This window comes from Diadema antillarum, unplaced genomic scaffold (assembly GCF_040938485.1).
Source record: "Diadema antillarum isolate AM-2024a unplaced genomic scaffold, OU_Dant_1.0 seq00000133_RagTag, whole genome shotgun sequence".
Classification (NCBI taxonomy): Eukaryota; Metazoa; Echinodermata; class Echinoidea; order Diadematoida; family Diadematidae; genus Diadema; species Diadema antillarum.
This window is the reverse complement of record NW_027271210.1, coordinates 138,496-158,667: the sequence shown is the minus strand read 5'-3', so window position 1 is coordinate 158,667 and position 20,172 is coordinate 138,496. Positions and strand designations below refer to the sequence as shown.

Genomic DNA, 20,172 nt, shown 5'->3' with positions numbered 1-20,172 from the left:
ACAAATTTCAAGACTATATCAAAGTTATCATTACACATTTGGTCCTTTATCCAAGACATATATGTTTTTCAAAGGTGTAGAAGGGAAAAAAGATACAATTAATGCAAATATCGAATCAGAATTATTACATTTCAGAGTCTTTCATTGATGTATTAATATGAGAGAAGTGACACTGTATATGTTTTTCATACTAAAATGTTACGCGATTATCTACTGAAAAAAGATCATCCGAAGCGCGAAAAGAAACATTACGAAAAGTAATAAACAAACAAACAAAAACAAAAAAAAACAAAAAAAAAAACACTGGACACATGTCTGAAAATTAGATGTCATAAGCTTGAGGAAACTTTGAGTAAATAATCGAGAAAGTACCTGATGGCATGTAAACTGTAGCCGGAGTCATTTCAGGAGATACTGCGAAAGTGATTGAGTTAAAAAATATAAACATTAATTATCATGACAATCAGCAGTCATTTTAAGATTACAAAAAAGAAAAACAGGAACACACAATCAATTCGATATATTTCGCTAGGAAGATACATAAAAACAACGTAGTCGGGAATCACCATAAATATATCGTGGGTTATACATGATATGTAATGGTAAAGCTCATATGTGTCATTTCATTTTTGTTTTCATTAACTGACCAACATTTAAGGCATTTTTACCATATGATGATACAAAACCCAGCTTTAGTATTTCAAAATGGTTCTAAAATGAGTGTTAGGGACAGTGTTGTGAGAAAATGTTAATCAGCATAGCTAATGGTAAGTTTTTGTTAGATAAAGAACATGTAAACATGAGAGATAATAAAAATGTTTCTAGAATATACCGTCTGCAGTTATTAAGAAAAATGGTGATACTTCCTTTTTAATTTTTGTCTTCATTCGAACTTCTTGGTAGGATGTTTTTCGATAGAACTGACCAGACATATGCATCAAATGCGATGCCTGCAACATGTTTAATCACTGCTTCCGATGGTAAACAATACCTTAAACAAGGTCACGAAGCAACTCACTCATGACGTTTTTGGTTGATTTAAGGTCACATGTGAAAATAATTGCCTTTCGTGACAATCTAATAGTTTAGAAACAAAATGACGAGGGTCGAGCTCATGGCAAATCTGGTGAGGAATCAGTAACCAATCAGGTATAGGATCAATACAGTTGGCAATATTGTCTTTCAAGTGGAGGTGAAGGGAAAATCATCAAGACAAGAAAAAGTGAGTGCTTTCAAACATAATAAAGAACAAATAAACAAATAAACACTCATATATATATATATATATATATATATATATATGTAAAAATGAACACGTAGAGCGAGCATTCCTAGACAGACTGCCAAAATTTTGAGTCGAATTAACTCGTGCTTTACCAGTTTGTTTCTTCATTTCTTCATGGAGCCAATACGTGAAATCTCACGCGTTTATATTATATATATATATATATATATATATATATATATATATAACACAATGAGTTTGCATTCTGTAGCACTTTTTTTTTTTCTAGCTGAGACTTGAGAAAACTTGACTTCGTGGGAGCGCTTAAAAACGATATACATGTATTACTGCAATCAAGTTTACTTTCAAAAAGCAAAATAGGAACGTTTTTTCCAATCATTACTATTGATATGTTTCTAATAGACATCAATTTTTCTCTTGCGCTGCTCTTCTCTGAAGCTGAGACTTGAGAAAACAACTTCGTAAGAGCATCACGAAGAAATGGGCTAGACAATATTCCATTTGGTTTATTCTTACAGATAATTTTGCTATGTCTTGGAACACTGATTAAACATTTTTCTTTTCTTTGAAGCTGTAACATGACACAGTTTGACTGTACTCCTATAGTACCTTGTAAAAGAAGAGTTTGACATCATCACATCTTTTGTCTCTATTTATAGGCCCACTACAAGTACACATCGTGCAAAAACACGAACCTCAGAGAACCTTTCTCATCTTTACATAGTACATCCTGTCTGAAATTTGTCGATTTGTAGCCGATAATTCTGCCGAAGCATTATAAAAACCCTCTGCTGGGGAAAAGATTGTATACCTGAGTAAATATTCAAGGCCTGGTGTCCGCCGCAGAATTCAAACGAGTTGCCGGAACAAGGCACCCCACACCATGTCCCAGCGTCGACTTCGTCGCAGAGCATGGAGCAGCCGCAGTGGCACTCTTCGCCGTCGTGTAAACCTGCGTAGTAGTAGCCTTCTGCCAAGCACCATCCCGAGCACCAGGTCACCGTCATATTGGACTCAGTCTGACTTATTCGTGGTGACAAACACTTCGTTGGGTAGCATCCTATATCTAATTTGAAAGTTCACCGTTACTATACTTAAAAGTTGTAACAGGTCTGTCAAAGTGTTTTCTTAATCTCCCAAGGAGATTTTCAATAGTTTCATGGAGTTGATTCTTATTGTATTTCAATCCATGATTTGTTGTTCAATGTTCTGTTTTGATAGGCACAGAATTCCACACGAGAAAAAAATAAATAAATTCAAATATACAAACTATAATATCTATTTCTATGTTTAAGGTGTAACACGCATTATGCAGGCCGGGTGTATTGACAGTAATAACACTAGTTATAATCATTCATTTCCCACACTACATCATGTCTAAATTTGATGCAATAAGTAAAGTAAATCAGAAGAACATCATTGTACAAATTGCTGACAAATGATGTGAAAAATAAAAATAAAATGATGGACTTTTTACATATTCACATTAAATCTTGAAGGGATGGTACAGTATTGGTAGAGATGAGAATTGGGCTTTTGACTTTTTTCTGCGGATACCAAGAAAACATTCATGAAACAGAGCATACCATCTTAAGAGGAATTCAAAGTTTATCTAATAAAAGGTTAGTGTGGAATTAGTGAAAGATCCAAAAGTAAAGTAAAACAAAGCGATCGTAAGGAAAGGTGGATCTTACACTTCTGTTTTGAATATATCAGCAATTTCAAAACCAATTTGCATCTAATGAACGTTAAATTCCTCATTAAAGTATATGCTCTTTCATATTTTTATAAGAGGTTTCTCATTATCTCATAAAAAATTTAAGAAACCTGCAATTAGGTCTAAACCAACTATACGATACACTATACCTTTAATTGTGATTTTGGATGCAAACATGATTTATTATTCAAAAATGAGGAGAGACGACAACAACGTAAAATCACACCTCACATTGAACCTCCCATTGACATTTTAGTTTCCTCTATAGTTTGGGCACTTATTCTCATTTGTTTTTTTTTCTTAAAACCGACATAATGCCTAAACTTTCCTCACCAAAGAATGTATGACATTCATGCTCATAGTTATAGATTATCCAACACTTTTAATAGGGTACATCCATGTCATTGTTTTACATTACGTTATGATCAAGATTAATATATTATCATTATTGTTGAACAAATACTAGGCTGTAATGAACACTTCCTTGCTTTCTTCTGATGGAAATGGTTATACGCACCATTCATTTATTTGCTTTATATATATATATATATATATATATATATATATATGTGATATATGAAGAATATATATATATATATATATATATATATATATATATATATAGACCTGAATATAAGAACGACCCAAGTCCAATTTTTGGCCAAATTCAGTTTTACATGGGAAATTGTAGCTTATGCATGGACTCATCTTGTGTATAAATGATAAATCCTAATTACCCCCGGAAGTGCTGGAAATAAATGAGTTAAATCTTATATGAATGTAAGAATGAAGGACTTGGGTCATTCTTACATTCATATTATAGCGCCCTCTCTCGTCCTTCTCTCATCTCTATAGCAGAATATCATGTATATGAATCAAAGAACGACCCAAGTCCATATGAATCAAAGAACGACCCAAGTCCATCACACAAAATGGCCTCTCCGCAATTAATGTAAATGTTAATTGTCATAATAATATATGTTCTAACTTGTACACAATGTTGCCTTCCCATCACAATTAAATAGAATATTATTGGACAAATAAAAAAGATATGAAGTTTTTTTAAGTTTACTCGAAATGGTCTTCCATAGACTTGGGTCGTTCTTATGTTCATATACTCTATATATATATATATATATATATATATATATATATATATATATGGGTGAGAATTTTGAACGATGTACAATTGCCAATTTTCGTACCTTATGACATTCTTTTCCTTAGAACACGCCAGGATGATCTAAGAAACCAGATTTTTTCATGTCATCTCAAAGATTGGTAAATTTCCTTTCAGGAAATATATGGTTTGGTTGACTTTTGCCTGATATTTTTCATTTCACAAGGACTTAAAGCGTAAAAATACGGTAAAAACGCTATTTTCACAATAATTTTTGTTTTTCAAACTAATGATGTGCATTTTTAATGGTACGTGGCATCTAATATCTGACCATGCTCTGGATCTGACATATCATGGGTATGTACCACAAAATTATAAGAACTTTATGAGCACGTATAAAATTACAGAGAACAATTAAAATATCAAAGTCCTAAACAGACGAACGTCCGTGATGCTTTTATTTCTATCGCTGCTGCAAATTCTACTTTGTTGTTCCAACTGTAACGTATACGAAAATTTGGTGTTCCACCTAATGAACATATCCTGCAAAAATTGTACGTCTGCTGGCTGTACATGGGACGTAATATTCTTTTATGCAAAATTATACTCAGTTTTCGTCACGGACGTGCCTCCGCTATTTTCTAATAAAGATCGTAGCCCATGAAACGTTATTGGCGATACTGTTCTGAGTCGTGATCAACTAAGATCTAGCAACACGATGATATGTTTGTTTTGAGTTTCTGTCCATCCGTTGTCAAATAGGAACCGAAATTACATTTTTAGACGAACCTCCAAGAAAAAAAGAACGTCCGTGATGATTAAAACGTTTTCGAGTGGGACACCATCTTGCTTTGATGGCGAAGGTGCATTTTACTTTTGGCTCTCTAGCCGAGGAGCTGCATGCCATTTTTGGAGCGGACTGAGGTTCGTCCGCAGTTTTTGGACCATGCAATTCACCAAAAATCAAAGAAATAATTAATATTTTCTCTGAAAATTCACCTCCTGATCCCCCTCTGAGCAATACATATGTTGTAAGGATGTCAAATTTCTTATAATTTGCATTGACAATACATTTTCAAATTTTTGAAAGAGTTAGGAAGGCTAGGTACTCTCTGCCGATTAGATATCCGTCCTGGAACATGACCCTAGTAGTAGAACGAACGTCCGTGATAATTCCAGAGAACGTCCGTGACGTATGCAATCCCTCCGATAGGGATAACTTGTCCCGAAAGTGTCCTGTATTCTTTAAAACTTTTGGCTCGAATAGCGACAAATAAAGTTTTACAAAATAGAAAATGAGTTTAGAACGTTAGTTTCAGAATTTTTAAGGCGTTATGTGATCATGATGAACAAACAATTGAAAATTTACTCGCAATTTTACGCTTGTTTGCCCTCTAATTATACAAAAAACAGCTAAACACTTAAAACAAAGTTATAGGAAAATGGAATTTTGCGTAATCTGTAATTTCTGTGCGTTTAAATGTCTTTCTAATGAGGTTCTGGAGAAAATTTGTACTGTTACAGGTTCTGAAAGTTTCGCTCACGGACGTTCTGTCCGAGAAAGGAAATTTCTGACAATTACAAATATATCCCTGCACATAAGATTAATGTTAGTTGAAAATATTACCAAATCACCGAGCCGCTCATACCCGAAAGTGAATAGCGTTCAGCACTCAATTTACCTGTAATAACAAACGGAAAACGTTTTTTTCACGGATGTTCGTTGGTTGAATAAGTCAGTGGATTACATAGTAGGAGAAAGAGGATCAGTGCCACTTTTTAGTGACAGGTGCTCTAAGTGTTTATCTTTTGAGTATGGTAGCTGCCGTCTCAAACAGAACACATCCAGTTTTGGTCTCCATAACGGACGTTCGCTGTAATTGTCATGATATTAAATGCCTTAATTCATTGTTATTTTTCTCTTCATGACGATTTTCTCTCATTCCCTCAGTAGCCTGAACATGCTGCGACCAAACAGAAAACAAAAACAAAACAAAACAAACCAAAACAAATCCGAAAAGTCCTTGGCAATCACATTCAAGATAATGACGGAAGAAGTCTGTAATGAGCATGTGTTGAATAAGAAACGGAAAAGTTTTAAAAGGACGTGGAAGCAGTTGAATGAAAATGACTGAGAAACAGAGAAGGGATCGAGCTCCAACACACAGAGAAACGAATTGTCAGTGCACTCCCGTTATACCAAATTCCTCTGGAGAAGTTTTTGTTTGTTTGTTTATGTTTTGTTTTTTATTCATCGAAATGCCGTCACAAGCGAACAAAAATCATGCAGTATACAATTATTGTCTGATGAAAACACACAAATCCTCTGCTTATCATCACATGGTGTTGTTTTTATACTCATCAATGAAAAGCAATATTCATTTGTAATTTTTCCAAGATTTTTTTTTCATTTTACATATAAGAGACAGAGAGATCGTCGATGTGTTTGTGCTTTTGTGCTTCCTTTGAAAACACATGTTAAAAAAAGTAATGATTAAGAATAGGTTTAAGGTTGCACTTTAATACGTTCGCTCTTCCAAAGATTCGTTACTCCGATGTCCAAAGGTTTGTTATTCCAAAATGGGAAAAAAATTGTAGTTAATTTAGGAGGTTTGTTATTAGAAATGTTCTTCGAAAAATAGATATTAAGGATCATTATTTTTAGGTCCGTTCTTCTAAAAGTGGAATGGGCATGATATTCGTTTAGGTGAAAACAGTTATTATGAGGTTTTGAAATTGGAGGATTTTAGTTGTTAACTTGTTTCTCCACATTTGGATAAGCGAACATAATTTTTCATGTTCCAATTAATAAGCCTTTCGGTTAACCTTCGGAGATTCCTATCATTTACCGAATAAAAAAGCTTCATAATTATACGAACTCTATCAATTTTCCTATTGACAAACTGTATGAATAACGAGCCTCCGAAATGACGCGCTACAAAAGGTTTGTTATAACAAACCGTATTGTATAATATCGAAGTCACAAACATCCATCCAAGTTATATGGACTTATTGTGTCTTGTTATGACGAAACTTCGCAGTATCGAACCTATTATCATTTCTGACTAATATAATAACACAAATTCTCCTCGGTAACAGTGTGTAACACAAGGAGCAAACACAGAGGGATTTCTTCCTAACGTATTCGTTTGCCCTCCCCAGCTAAACTTCGTATTTCTATAACGGAGCACATTTCTGTTGTTTTTCTACATTAATTCTTTGTCATGATTTTAGCTGTGATCATGTTCGTTATATAAAAAAGCAAATTTTGCATTGTAGACTTTATATAACAAGTTTAGGACCTGAATATTTACTTCATGATAACGAAATTTTGATAAATATATTCGTTCTCAAGGATCGACTACGTCACTGAGATTACACGTACGTTTGTACGTTCATTTACGAGAGATGGAAAAATTGTTTTTTCTTTGATTCCTCAGTATGAGAAGATAAACAAGCTTATATAATTGAGAATTTGTAATATCTATTCAGGATTTTGCATATGAGTTTGTTCTCGACATGAAATTGCTGTTTGTTGTGAGTAGAATGCGTTTCCAACTCAAGAGAGCTGCATTGTTCAATATCTTGTTTGTTCCGAACGTCCGTGAGCTACATGCGAACCTCCGTGATGAAAACTATGCTATGTTTGTTGGGTTATAGAGACTGCCCAGATGAGATACATCTTAAAAAGGTATATTATTATTTGGGAGTGAGGATTAAAGTATGGGATAGTGAAATAAGAGGTGAAAATATTGAGTTTCTGTAAAATGCGCGTAAAGTTAAGAAAGTGTTTAGCGGAAGAGCAATATTTCCACAGAAATGACGAATTTAGTTAAATCATCAGTTGTCTACCATTACGTACAGGTTAAGAGTACAAGCTTAATATTCTGCAATCACGTACACATGTCACTTAAGATATTTCGTTAGGATTTTGAACTGAATCAGATCTTTGGAAACTATGTTAAATGGTATTCAAATGTATGTGCAGTACTATTCCTCACGGACGTTCGCTGCTCTGGACATGGTAAACTTCAGCGGTGAATAAAAACTTGTTCCTCTGGGAAAATCCTAGTATAATTGGGTTCATTTTAAAGCTTGAGTTATACTCTTTCAGGTAAGATGAATGATTTGGAGAATTTCCTACTTTTTAAATTTTGCCTTGTTTTGGCTCAATTGTACATCGTTCAAAATTCTGACCCATATATATAATAACTTAGCCTATACTTGAAAACTTCTTCTCACTGGAATTTAAAAAAAAGTGCTGATATGATTCAAAGAGACATTGGAATACACACTCCCCTACACGAAGCATTTAAAAAAAATGGGTGCAGTCTATGCATGTAGATATTATAGCTCCACGATCTAGGGGAAGGTGCTTTCCAAAGCCTTAGGTAGCCACATTAGTACTTGATCAGTGATTAAAAGATGATGTCATTACATAATCTTTGTTTTTTTTTGTGGGCGTAACCAAGATCTGTAGAAAAACAGCAAGTTGTACAAAGTATACGAAGTATTAAGATATTCGTTTTGCCATATAATGTAGGACCAGTCAGTGGCGTATCCGGGGGGGGGGGCGGGGCAAGGGGGTCACGTGCCCCGGGCGCGAATCCTTGGGGGCGCCAAAAACGTAAAAACGAAAAAAAAAAAACCGAAGAAGAAGAAGAAGACGAAGAAAAAGAAAAAGAAAAATATCGCCCTGACTGGGGGAAGGAGAATGGAAGAGGGAGGGAGGGGGGGAGGGGGGCGCAGAAAACCAAATCAAACAAGATAAAAACAAAATATGATGATGACGCGGACAAAATGAAAATGTTTATTTTGTTCACACAAAAATTCCATGTTTTGTAAACTGAAATACAAAAATTATCCGCACTAGTAATTTAGAGCATATTTTCAAGTCCTCAGTTTGTTGGTATAAATCGTTATCTACAAGGCCGTCACTCTATCTTGATTAGAATTGTAAATAAGCAAAAAATGACAAAAACTCCATGTTTTGTGAGCTGAAATACAAACATTTTCTGCTCGCTCGATGCGCTCGCTTGCCAAAAATTATCCCCCAAAAAGAGAGAGAGAGAGAGAAATAAGAACAAAACGTGATGATGATGTGGAAATATACCAATTTTGCCTCACTCGCGCGTACTAATTTAGAGTATTTTTCAAGTCCTCAGCTTGTTGGTATAAATCGTTATCTATAAGGCCGTTACTATATCTCGATTAGAATTGTAAGATTAAAATAAGCAAAAAAATGACAAGAATTCCATGGTTTGTAAGCTGAAATACACAAATTTACAGCTCGCATGCTGCAATCGCTTGTCAAAATTTATTTAAAAAAAACAGAAAAAAAAACGTGATAATGACGCAGATAAAATGGCAATGTCTATTGTGTTCACACATGTCAAAGAAAGGCCTGATTTGATGTACAATGGAAATGAATTTGATTGCACATGTGTTGAAATTAATATGTATAATAGAAAAAATATAATACTTTGTGTAATGTACAGGCCCCCTCATACAGATAGTTATTCATTTTTGGATAATTTTGATGTCTTATTAGAGCTGATTAATCAAGAAAACAAAGATGTATATATGTGACCCTGCACCTCAAAACAAACAAAAAGTCGCCAGACATGAATTTTTAGTTAAGACAATATTCTGAAAGAGCAGACTTTAAGCTTTAAAATGATGTATAACTCAAATCAAATGGACTCTCCTAACCTATCTAAATATTGGAAAGAAAGCACAAACTCAGGAAAAGTGTGAACTGAGAAAAGAGGCTCCGAAGTACAGTGTCTATTCAAGCGCTTAATCTTTACCAAACCGTGCTGGCTGTGCAATGAATGGGACAAAAAACAGGAAGTAAACCACCAGAGTAACAACAATGAAAGGATTATCAGATTAAACTGAAATTAAGCATGCCTCATTAACACACTCTGTCCATAATTAATGCCAACTTTCAAAGCAGTAGCATTATCCTTTCAAAAGTTATTAGAGCTGAAAGTGAAGAGTGTAGACAAGGTTTTTCAGAAATGAAAAAGGGATTCTAAAGACACACCTAATCACACTATTCTACCAAAAATGTTCGAGATAAACTGCTAAAAAAACACACTTTCCTGCCCGTTTTATGATACCAAATTTTAGCACAATGTAAAAGAAGACCCGCTCTTTCAGAAAATATGAAAAAGTCAAGTTCGGCTAGGTTGACCCATTTCACTTATTTTCAGTCCTCACGCAAAATCAGTGTGTGCGACTTTATGTTCGTTTTGAGGTGCACTGTCACATATTATGGGTGATTTTAACATTGATCTCTTGAAAGAAGAGCACATTCTTAGAAATAAATTTTGCAATATTCTTAGAAATAAATTTTGCAATATTCTGCAAGCCAATTTTTGTAATATTACAATTGATAAGCCTTCGAGAATTACTGTCACGTCATCAACGTTGATCGATGATATTTTTACGAATATTGACACAGATTATTCGAAATTTGGTCTTTTGTATAGTGATATCTCTGACCATTTACCCATATTTTTCATTTGTGGCGACACACAGAATTCTCATGTTAAGCAGAAAGAATGTAAGAAGAAGCGGAAATTCACACTAGAAAATATATCATTACTCAACGATGATTTAATCACGGAAACATGGGATGATGTATTAATTTCCGCAGACCCAAACATTGCTTATGACACCTTCTGGAATATACTCCTTTCTTATTTTAACAAACATATCCCCACAATTGAAAAGAAAAACAATAAAAAAATCAAAAATCCGTGGATAACAAAGGGAATTTTTCGCTCCATTAAGAAAAGAAATGTTTTATATAAAAATAGTTTACGGCATCCTGATAATGATAATGTTAATCGATATAAATTATACAGAAATAAACTTACACAGATTATCAGGCTTTCTCGCAGAATGTATTATACGGAAGCTTTTGAAAATGCTACTGGAGATATGTCAGCCACTTGGAAGGTTATTAATGACGTCATTGGTAAGCAAAAGAAGGTGTCAACATCTCAAGTTACGAATAATGGACAAACGTTTTGTGATCCTAAAGATGTAGCATGCTGTTTTAATGAGTATTTTGTTAATGTAGGTCCTAGTCAAGCTTCTAAGATTGATCATACACACACAGATTTCTCGCAGTACTTGGGCACGTCAAACGATAATTCATTATTCTTCAAACCAACAGATTTTAATGAGATCCTTGATATTGTGCATTCTATAAAATTTAGTCATACATGTGGTCATGATGAAATGAGCACGTCTTTTTATGCCTCCGCCACGAAGTGGTGCCGGAGGCATTATGTTTTCGGGTTGTCCGTCCGTCCGTCCGTCCTTCCGTCCGTCCGTCTGTCCGTCCGTCCGTCCTTCCGTCCGTCCGTCCTTCCGTCCGTCCGTCCTTCCGTCCGTCCGTAATGAATTTTGTGGACAGGGTAACTATCAAAACCTTTTGAGGTAGACTAATGAAACTTGGCATGTATGTGTATTAGGGGGTGAAGTTGTGCCTATCAACTTTTGGGTGCACATGCTCAAGGTCAAAGGTCAAAAGGTCCAGGTCAAATGCTTAAAATTGCACTATTTCCCCCATATCTATTATTTTCTTGAAACTTAGTGTATACATGTATTACCTAATTAAGATTCTTTGGTGAAAGTTTGGGGTCATGAGGTCAAAAGGTCAAAGGTCAAAAGGTCAAGTAAAATGTTAAAATTTCACTTTTTTCTCTGTATCTTGGAAATTGTTCAAAGTATCTTTATGGAACAAAGTATACATGCATGTACTGACTGTCAGTAGTTAGCTAGGGAATTTGGGGTTTATGGGGTCAAAGGTCAAGGGCAATATTTTGAAATTTTACTATTTTCCTTATATTTATGCAATGCCAGCAGGATTATTTTTTTAAACTTAATGTATGCATGTATATTACCCACTAGAGATTCTCTGGGATTTTTTTTTTTTTTTTGCCAAGATGGTCAAAGCTCAAAAGGTCAAAGATCAAGTGAAAGTGCTGAACTTACTACTTTTTCCATATCTCGGAGGCGGCTCAAGTAATCTTTAAACTTAGTACATATTTATGTATGTTCTGCCTGACAGTGATTCTCTTATGAATCAAAGGCCAGATGAAAATGATAACAATTTACTGTTCAATACAGAAATTGCACTTTTTCTCCATACCTTGAAAATTACTCAAGTGCGTAAACTTATGAAAGGGTCAACGTCGAAGTTAAAGTACATGCTCTCCTATTCATCCAATTAAACATAGGTCAAGGAAGGTAAACATTTGATGCATTTGTGACAAACATGTCATTTTGATATTTTGCCAGTTTTCTGAAAATGTAATCACACATTGTCCACATGTACTATAGACCTATTAGGAGAATCGTGCATTATGACGGAGGCATACCAGTCGCCATAGCGACATTTCTAGTTTAAAACAGATTGTTGGGAGTATATTGACACCTTTAGTACATATTTGTAATTTGTCGTTGTCAACTGGTGTATTTCCGAACGCATGTAAAATTGCAAAAGTTATTCCAATATACAAAAAAGATGACTCTTCTTTTGTTTCGAATTACCGACCTATCTCTATTCTTCCTAGTCTTTCTAAAGTCATAGAAAGACTTGTTTATAACAGACTGTATGATTTTTTGTTACAAAATGATATACTGAACCAAGACCAATATGGTTTCAGGAAATTTCACTCTACTGATATGGCACTAGCCCAGTTGTATGACAGAGTGTCGACTGCCCTAGCTGAACAAAAACATGTCATTGGTGTGTTCATGGACCTAAGCAAGGCATTCGACACTCTTGACCACACTATCCTTTTACGCAAATTACATTGTTATGGAGTTCGTGGCATTCCACTGGAATGGTTTGAAGATTATTTATCAAATAGACAGCAATACGTATACTATGAATCGGTAAACTCTGAAGTTTTACCCATACATTGTGGCGTCCCACAAGGATCCATATTGGGACCACTACTATTTCTAGTGTATATAAATGATATTACAAATTCCTCTAAGTTACTGCAATATATACTGTTCGCCGATGACACCAACGTATTTTGTTCCAATTCTGATTTTCAGTCGCTTTTAAGAACTCTTAATACTGAATTGCCGAAATTATCTACATGGTTTAAGAGCAATAAATTGTCACTCAACTTAAAAAAGACAAATTTTATTTATTTTCATAATAAAAAGAATAAAAATGAAATGCGCCACTTGAATATAATGGTGGATGGTATATCATTGGAGCAAAAAGAAAGTGTCAAATTCCTTGGAATATATGTGACCGTGCACCCAAAACGAACATAAAGTCGCACACACTGATTTTGCGTGAGGACTGAAAATAAGTGAAATGGGTCAACCTAGCCGAACTTGACTTTTTCATATTTTCTGAAAGAGCGGGTCTTCTTTTACGTTATGCTAAAATTTGGTATCATAAAACGGGCAGGAAAGTGTGTTTTTTTAGCAGTTTATCTCGAACATTTTTGGTAGAATAGTGTGATTAGGTGTGTCTTTAGAATCCCTTTTTCATTTCTGAAAAACCTTGCCCACACTCTTCACTTTCAACTCTAATACCTTTTGAAAAGATAGTGCTACTGCTTTGAAAGTTGGCATTAATTATGGAAAGAATGTGCTAATGAGGCATGCTTAATTTCAATTTAATCTGATAATCCCTTCATTGTTGACACTCTGGTGGTTTACTTCCTGTTTTTTGTCCCATTCATCGCACAGCCAGCACGGTTTGGTAAAGATTGAGCGCTTGAATAGACACTGTACTTCAGAGCCTCTTTTCTCAGTTCACACTTTTCCTGAGTTTGCGCTTTCTTTCCAATATTTAGATAGGTTAGGAGAGTCCATTTGATTTGAGTTATAAATCGTTTTAAAGCTTAAAGTCTGCTCTTTCAGAATATTGTCTTAACCCAAAATTCATGTCTGGCGACTTTTTGTTTGTTTTGATGTGCAGAGTCACATATATCAGTGAAAATATGAAATGGAATGCTCATGTGCAATACATCTCAGATAAAGTGTCTCGTAACGTTGGTATACTCTGTAAGCTTAAGTATTATGTCCCAAAGAATGTTTTATTAATGCTTTATAATTCGTTGATATTGTCGACTATCTCATATTGTAACATTGTTTGGGCAACTGCGAAAAGTCACATTGACAGTATATTGCTTCTACAAAAGAAAGCTATACGTATATGTACCAATTCAGGCCATCGGGACTATTCGGATCCTTTGTTCGTAGAATTATAAACACTAAAGGTAAATGATATCAATTTTCTGCAAAATTCACTTTTTTATGTTTCGTTTGTACAACGGTCAGTTGCCATCTTCTTTCCTCCCATTATTTCAGTTAAACAAGGATATACATCCTTATCCCACAAGGCAATCTGATAAATTTCATCTACAAAATCCTAAAACGATGATGGCTCTGAAATCTATCAGACACACTGGACCTGATATTTGGAACTCTCTTCCTTCAGAAATTCGAATTTTAAAGTCTATGTATTCTTTCAAGAAAGCTGTAAAGACAATGCTGCTTTCTGGATATCAGTGATCTTATAATGTCATTGCAATTGTATCGTATGTGAAATTCCCTCGTTGAATTATCGCCGTTCAGAAGTTATTGCGTAATGTTATGTAACCGACCATGACCTGTAAGTGTTCACCTGTACCTCGGTGAGAAAATACTTTGCTATGCTTTACTATTCAGTGATCCAGGTGATCTAACTTTGTGTATAGTGAAAGCAGACAGACCTCTCCTCTCTCCTTTCTCCTATCCTATCTCTATGCAAGTCATCCCTCCCCTTATTTTCCTATATGTTATGTATTATGTACGAGGGCTGCATGCAAATCAAGCAATGCTTAAGCTGTAGCCCTTCTGCGTTATTCATTGCATCACTGATATGTTCTGTTGTACATTGTAAAGGCAATGAAGAAACTGTATTGCTGTACATTCTAAAGGTAATGAAGAAACTTACCTTGTTAGCACTTAATGTTTATGTATATCCATTTATATGTATGGTACCAACAATGTATATGATATATGTGTATGTATCTGCATAAGCAATGATATAATGCAGGAACCAATAAATCAAATCAAATCAAAATTTTATATTTAGCAGGCAAAATGTTACATGGAGCAGCGGCTGCAATTTCTTTCATTCTGAAGTGATCGCCGATTTGATCAAAAGAGGTCGCCAACGGTTTCAATTATGGGGGGGGGGGGGCAAAAGAAATTAAAGAAGATAATAAAAAACTGTAATGATGACGCGGAAATGTACAAATTTCGGCTCACTCGCTCGTACTAATTTAGAGTGTTTTTTGAAGTTCTCAGTTTGATTTAGAGTATTTTTTGAAGTTCTCAGTTTGTTGGTATAAATCGTTATCTTTATTATAGGGCCGTAAATATATCTTGATTAGAATGGTAAGATTTAAAAAGACCAAAATTTCATATTTTGTAAGCTGAAAAACAAACATTTACGGCTCGCTCGCCAAAATTTATCAAAATATATTACATTTAACTCACCCTCCAAAGACCCGTTTTAAGTGCTTGAAAAAGTATATTATGTGGACTTCTTTAAAGTCCCGATCGGGATGGGGTTGGGGTTGAACATTAGAATTATCAATTAGGGGCGCAATTTTCGCGCTTGCCCCGGGCGCCGTTTTCCCTAGATACGCCACTGATGACCAGGATATTATAAATCAATACAAGTCAACATGCATTTGCTTTGCATATCCTTGTTTTAAGCCTTTGTGTGTCATATTAGTGATTATCGGTCCATAGGCGTGTGTGTGGAATTCGTGCACATTATATTTTGACTCATTGGCAAAGGATTAGTATGCATTTGCAAGCCACGAGGAACTTGGGCTTCCATTTGTTTTTTTCTTCGAATGTCACTGTACACGGATAAAGGCCAATTTGAACACAATGGGACAGTGTATTTTTTATTTGTAACATTACATGTAGAGCAATAACTTAGCTACTTTCCTATCAGTTTATTCTTTCAATATTAATTGTACATATAATTTGATGCAATTCTAGGTGAAGTTATGCATAGAAAATATGGATTTTATTTTTTTGTCTTTTCATTGTTTTTTTTTACCTTTCCTCCAGCTCTTGCATGCAGGAAATTATTTCGTTAGAGTTGTGCGGATCGCCGCAGCATATCATGTAATGGGATGCTCAATAAAAATCAACAGACTCCTTGACAAAGTATCATTCGCAATAACTTGTGACACATTTGATTCATTGTAACTATTCATCAATTATTCATAGAAAGTGGAAATGTCATGATTGTATTGAACTGGAAGGATATTAAAGTTGTCTCGGAGGCCATGGTCGAAAGAATGAAGTACTTCAATTTCGATATCAACAAAATTAATATCACTATAAGGTCTTCCGATGTCACCAGGGTTTATAAACCGACTGGAAATGCAGGTAATTAATAAAAGATGATGGTGACATGGTATGACTTTTTTTTTTACTTGTTGCGCTTTCACTTTTCCCAATTGAAATAGTATATACCATAGGTACTCGCTATTGTTTGGCATCTCATTACACGATGTGTGAAAAGATGAGTAAAAGAGAGGGCCTATAGATCAGAATAGAAAGGTGAGAACGAATCGTCATGAATCAAATCTGTCCTATAGGTCAATTAACTCTATACGTGCCATGGTGTAAACCCCCTGTCTGTCACATTATTCTGAGACACCAACGTAGTCCTGCTTTGGGAAAACATTTTGTTTTTGTTTTTTTCAAATCCATGTAACTTTAGTAGATTTTTTGTTGACATGTAATGAGCAAACTTGTACAGAGAATTGCTAGCTTTGCTTTGTTGTAAATTGCAATGACAAATCTATGATTATTTTCTTGCAAAAGAACAGAAGCTGCATGGTTGTAGAGGCACGACGTTTGCACACAAAACATTGACAGAAACTAGAAATCCAACTTTCAAATCTAGAAAGGACCACCGGTTGATATTCAATCACTACATAACATGCAAGCTACGTGTGGCAGGAACTGACCCGCGAGAAACGTTTTCATTGTAATGAGGCATTTGGCGATTTATCGATCGGTTCCGGCTGGTTTGTGCGTTTGAGCAGAATATACGAAGTTAGCACACCGACGACTGAGTCGGGCGTGCGAACGTGGCACATAAAGAGTAACCCCTAGGCAATTACCGCAGACCCTTCCCCTGACGCTAACCCTAACCCTAGTCCTGAACCTGATAATAACCCTAACCCAAACTCATACCCTAAACCTAACCCTAACGCTAATATTTGAAGAGTTTGTTTGCAAAAACCGATAAGTCCATATTTGCCAAATGAAGATATTTGCGATTAAAGGTCAAGAAAAATAAAGAGAATAATAAAAAAATGTGCTTCTTTTGACCATAACTTAAAAAAAAATACCTTTATATATAGTGACCAATATATCATTTAAAAGGTATTATTTTGTACTTTATGACAGATATCGTACTTCAAAATCTTCAAAAATGGACTTATCGGTTTTTGCAAAGAAACCCTTCATTTACTGTAACCCTATCCCTAACCAGTATTAAGCTGGGGGGGGGGGGGGGGGGGTAATAGTCCTGGGAGTATAATTGCCCTTGTACGAATGAAATAATCAACTGTACAAGGCCCTAACTGTATTAAACTGGAAAGAAACAATGGTTGTCGCGGAGGCGCACTGGTCAAAAGAACGAAGTACTTCATTATCAATGTCAACACATATCACTATGATGTCGAGCTATCTTAGCGTGGTAATTTATCAAAATGATGGTTTCTTGTTACGATTTATTTTTTCAGTTGTTGTGTTTTCACTTTTCCTAAATAAAACGCCATCATTGTGTACTCGATATCGTTTGGCATCTCAATACACGATGTTTGACAAGCTTTTAATACTTGTATAAGAGAGAGCCTACAATGTCAGAAGAAAGAAAATAACGAATCGTTTTAACTTAAATCATTCATTAACTCTTTAAGGCCGTGTGGTCACACAAAGCGAAGACTGGTCGCCATCCATTCTAGGACCTCAGAATTCAATGACCCGCAGTTCGTAGTCACAAGTCATAAAAAAGGTGATTTGTGTGTAGGTTTGTTTTTGTTTTGTTGTTTTGTTTGTTTGAGTTTTAAAGAGTTGTCTTCGGTGATTTCCGGCCTGTGGCTTGAAGTGTTTTGGTCCGGAACCTTTTGCTAACCAATTTCAAACCAATTAAAGACAAACTGCCAACCATTTGCCAAGTTGTCGGCAACTTAATTATATTAATTAATGTAGTAAACGCATTCTTTTTTTTCTAGAGTGTTTGTGATCACACAAAATGAACAGTATAATGATTTTAAAAAAATGCCTGAGCGAAAGGTCGGGAAAAAGGTAGCGACAAGAAATATCTCAGTCGAATAGCAGTGGCAGCAGTGTGATTCAGAGACTGAGGGAAAAACAGTTTGTTTGTTTGTTTGTTTGTTTGTTTGTTTGTTTGGTTCCCGAGAGCTATTAAAACATCAGAAACAAATAGGCAGTAAAAACCCGTTGAGGACGAGTCCCAGGTATACTCGGGCGAGCTTCTATGGGAAATGCGTGTTATGATAAAATCAATCATGGGTTAAGACGCAGACGTCCAGTCGACCGCTCCCCTATTCATCATCAAATTATTTTTGTTGTTGTTGTTGCTATTGTTGTTGTTGATGTGTTATCCTGTTGCGAAAGGTCGGTAACTGTTGGTTGACCGGTCTGCAGCTAGTCGTGCACAGATTGGCAGTCGATGGTCATCGGTACTTTTTGGCTGTTTGATGTCGGCAACTAGTCTTAGCCATGTTCGCGCGTGACCAGGTCATTCACACCACAGGAAATGTTTCAGCCATATTAGGGGTAGTCGTTTTTTCAAGGCCAAAGAAAACTCATAACTGGTCTTGTTTCTTTTCGAACTCAGGAGAAACGCTGGTGCTAAAGACATAGGTGTAACAGCGGAATAGAATTATAATGACTATTTTAAACGTAGTCATATCTAGACTTCTACAACTAATTCAGAATTCATGAAGTTCTTGCCTACTCTCTTTGACATACCCCTTTTCATTACACCATGAAATAGCATCGAATCACTATTCAAGTCATAACATAAAAACACGAAAATGCTAAAGCAAATTAGTAGAGGAAATCCATAAAAGACAACAGCCAAATTCAGAGAAACCCGTGTACATGTACAAGTACTTTTCGTATACTGGCATATTCTGTTCATCTTTATCCCTCTTTAGTGTCAAAAATACATGTTTACCATATTCAAAGTAAGATACACAAGATGGTGTATTTTTAAAGAAAGAAAGAAAAATATATGCTGACCTAAACGGAATTCGGCACTTTCATGTAATAGCTATACGTTAGAGAAATGGATGCATTTTCTGAAAAAAAAAATTGTTATCGGAACATTATGGATCTTACATCAAAAACAATTAAACAAGACGATAATGATCGCGTATTCATCATACTTCAAAGACTTTCAACCTTACAGACATCTTATCTCTCTCGACCAAGATGATTCATCAACGAGGCTTGGGGGGCTGCAGGAACACCTGGGCCCCATTTGAAAAAAAGAAAAGAAAAGAAAGGTTGATACGATAGCAACTCTTGCAGGAATGACAATTGTCATGGTAACGACAAGAATCCAGCTTCCTGATCAGTGGTATATCTAGGGAAAACGGCGCCCGGGGCAAGCGCGAAAATTGCACCTCTAATATCTCCGACCCCATTCCGGGAGGGACTTTACAAAAAGTCCACATGATATGCTTTTTCAAGCACTTAAAAGGGGTCTTTTGAGGGTGATTCAAATATCAGAATCAAATATCGAGAATTATTGTATTTCAGCTTACAAAGCATGGAATTCTTGTCATTTTTTTGCTTATCAAATCTTACAATTCTAATCAAGATGTAGTGACGGCCTTATAGATAACGATTTATACCAACAAAATGAGGACTTGAAAATATTCTAAATTAGTACCAGCGAGTGAGCCGAAATTTGTATATTTCCGCGTCATCATGACGTTTTGTTCTTATCTCTTTTTTATAAATTTTGCCGAGCGAGCG

General features: G+C 35.4%; 1 protein-coding gene across 1 annotated transcript in view; it reads right to left on the bottom strand.

The window, feature by feature from the left end:
- Positions 1-20,172, bottom strand: part of LOC139727483 (adhesion G-protein coupled receptor G6-like) — a 38,551-nt gene that overhangs the window by 16,664 nt on the left and 1,715 nt on the right. The window contains exons 2-3 of the mRNA XM_071638459.1: positions 2,058-2,312; positions 373-414 (exon numbers count right to left, since the gene is read on the bottom strand). Coding sequence (XP_071494560.1) covers positions 373-414; positions 2,058-2,312 — 297 coding nt within the window. The remainder of the gene's footprint in view (positions 1-372; positions 415-2,057; positions 2,313-20,172) is intronic.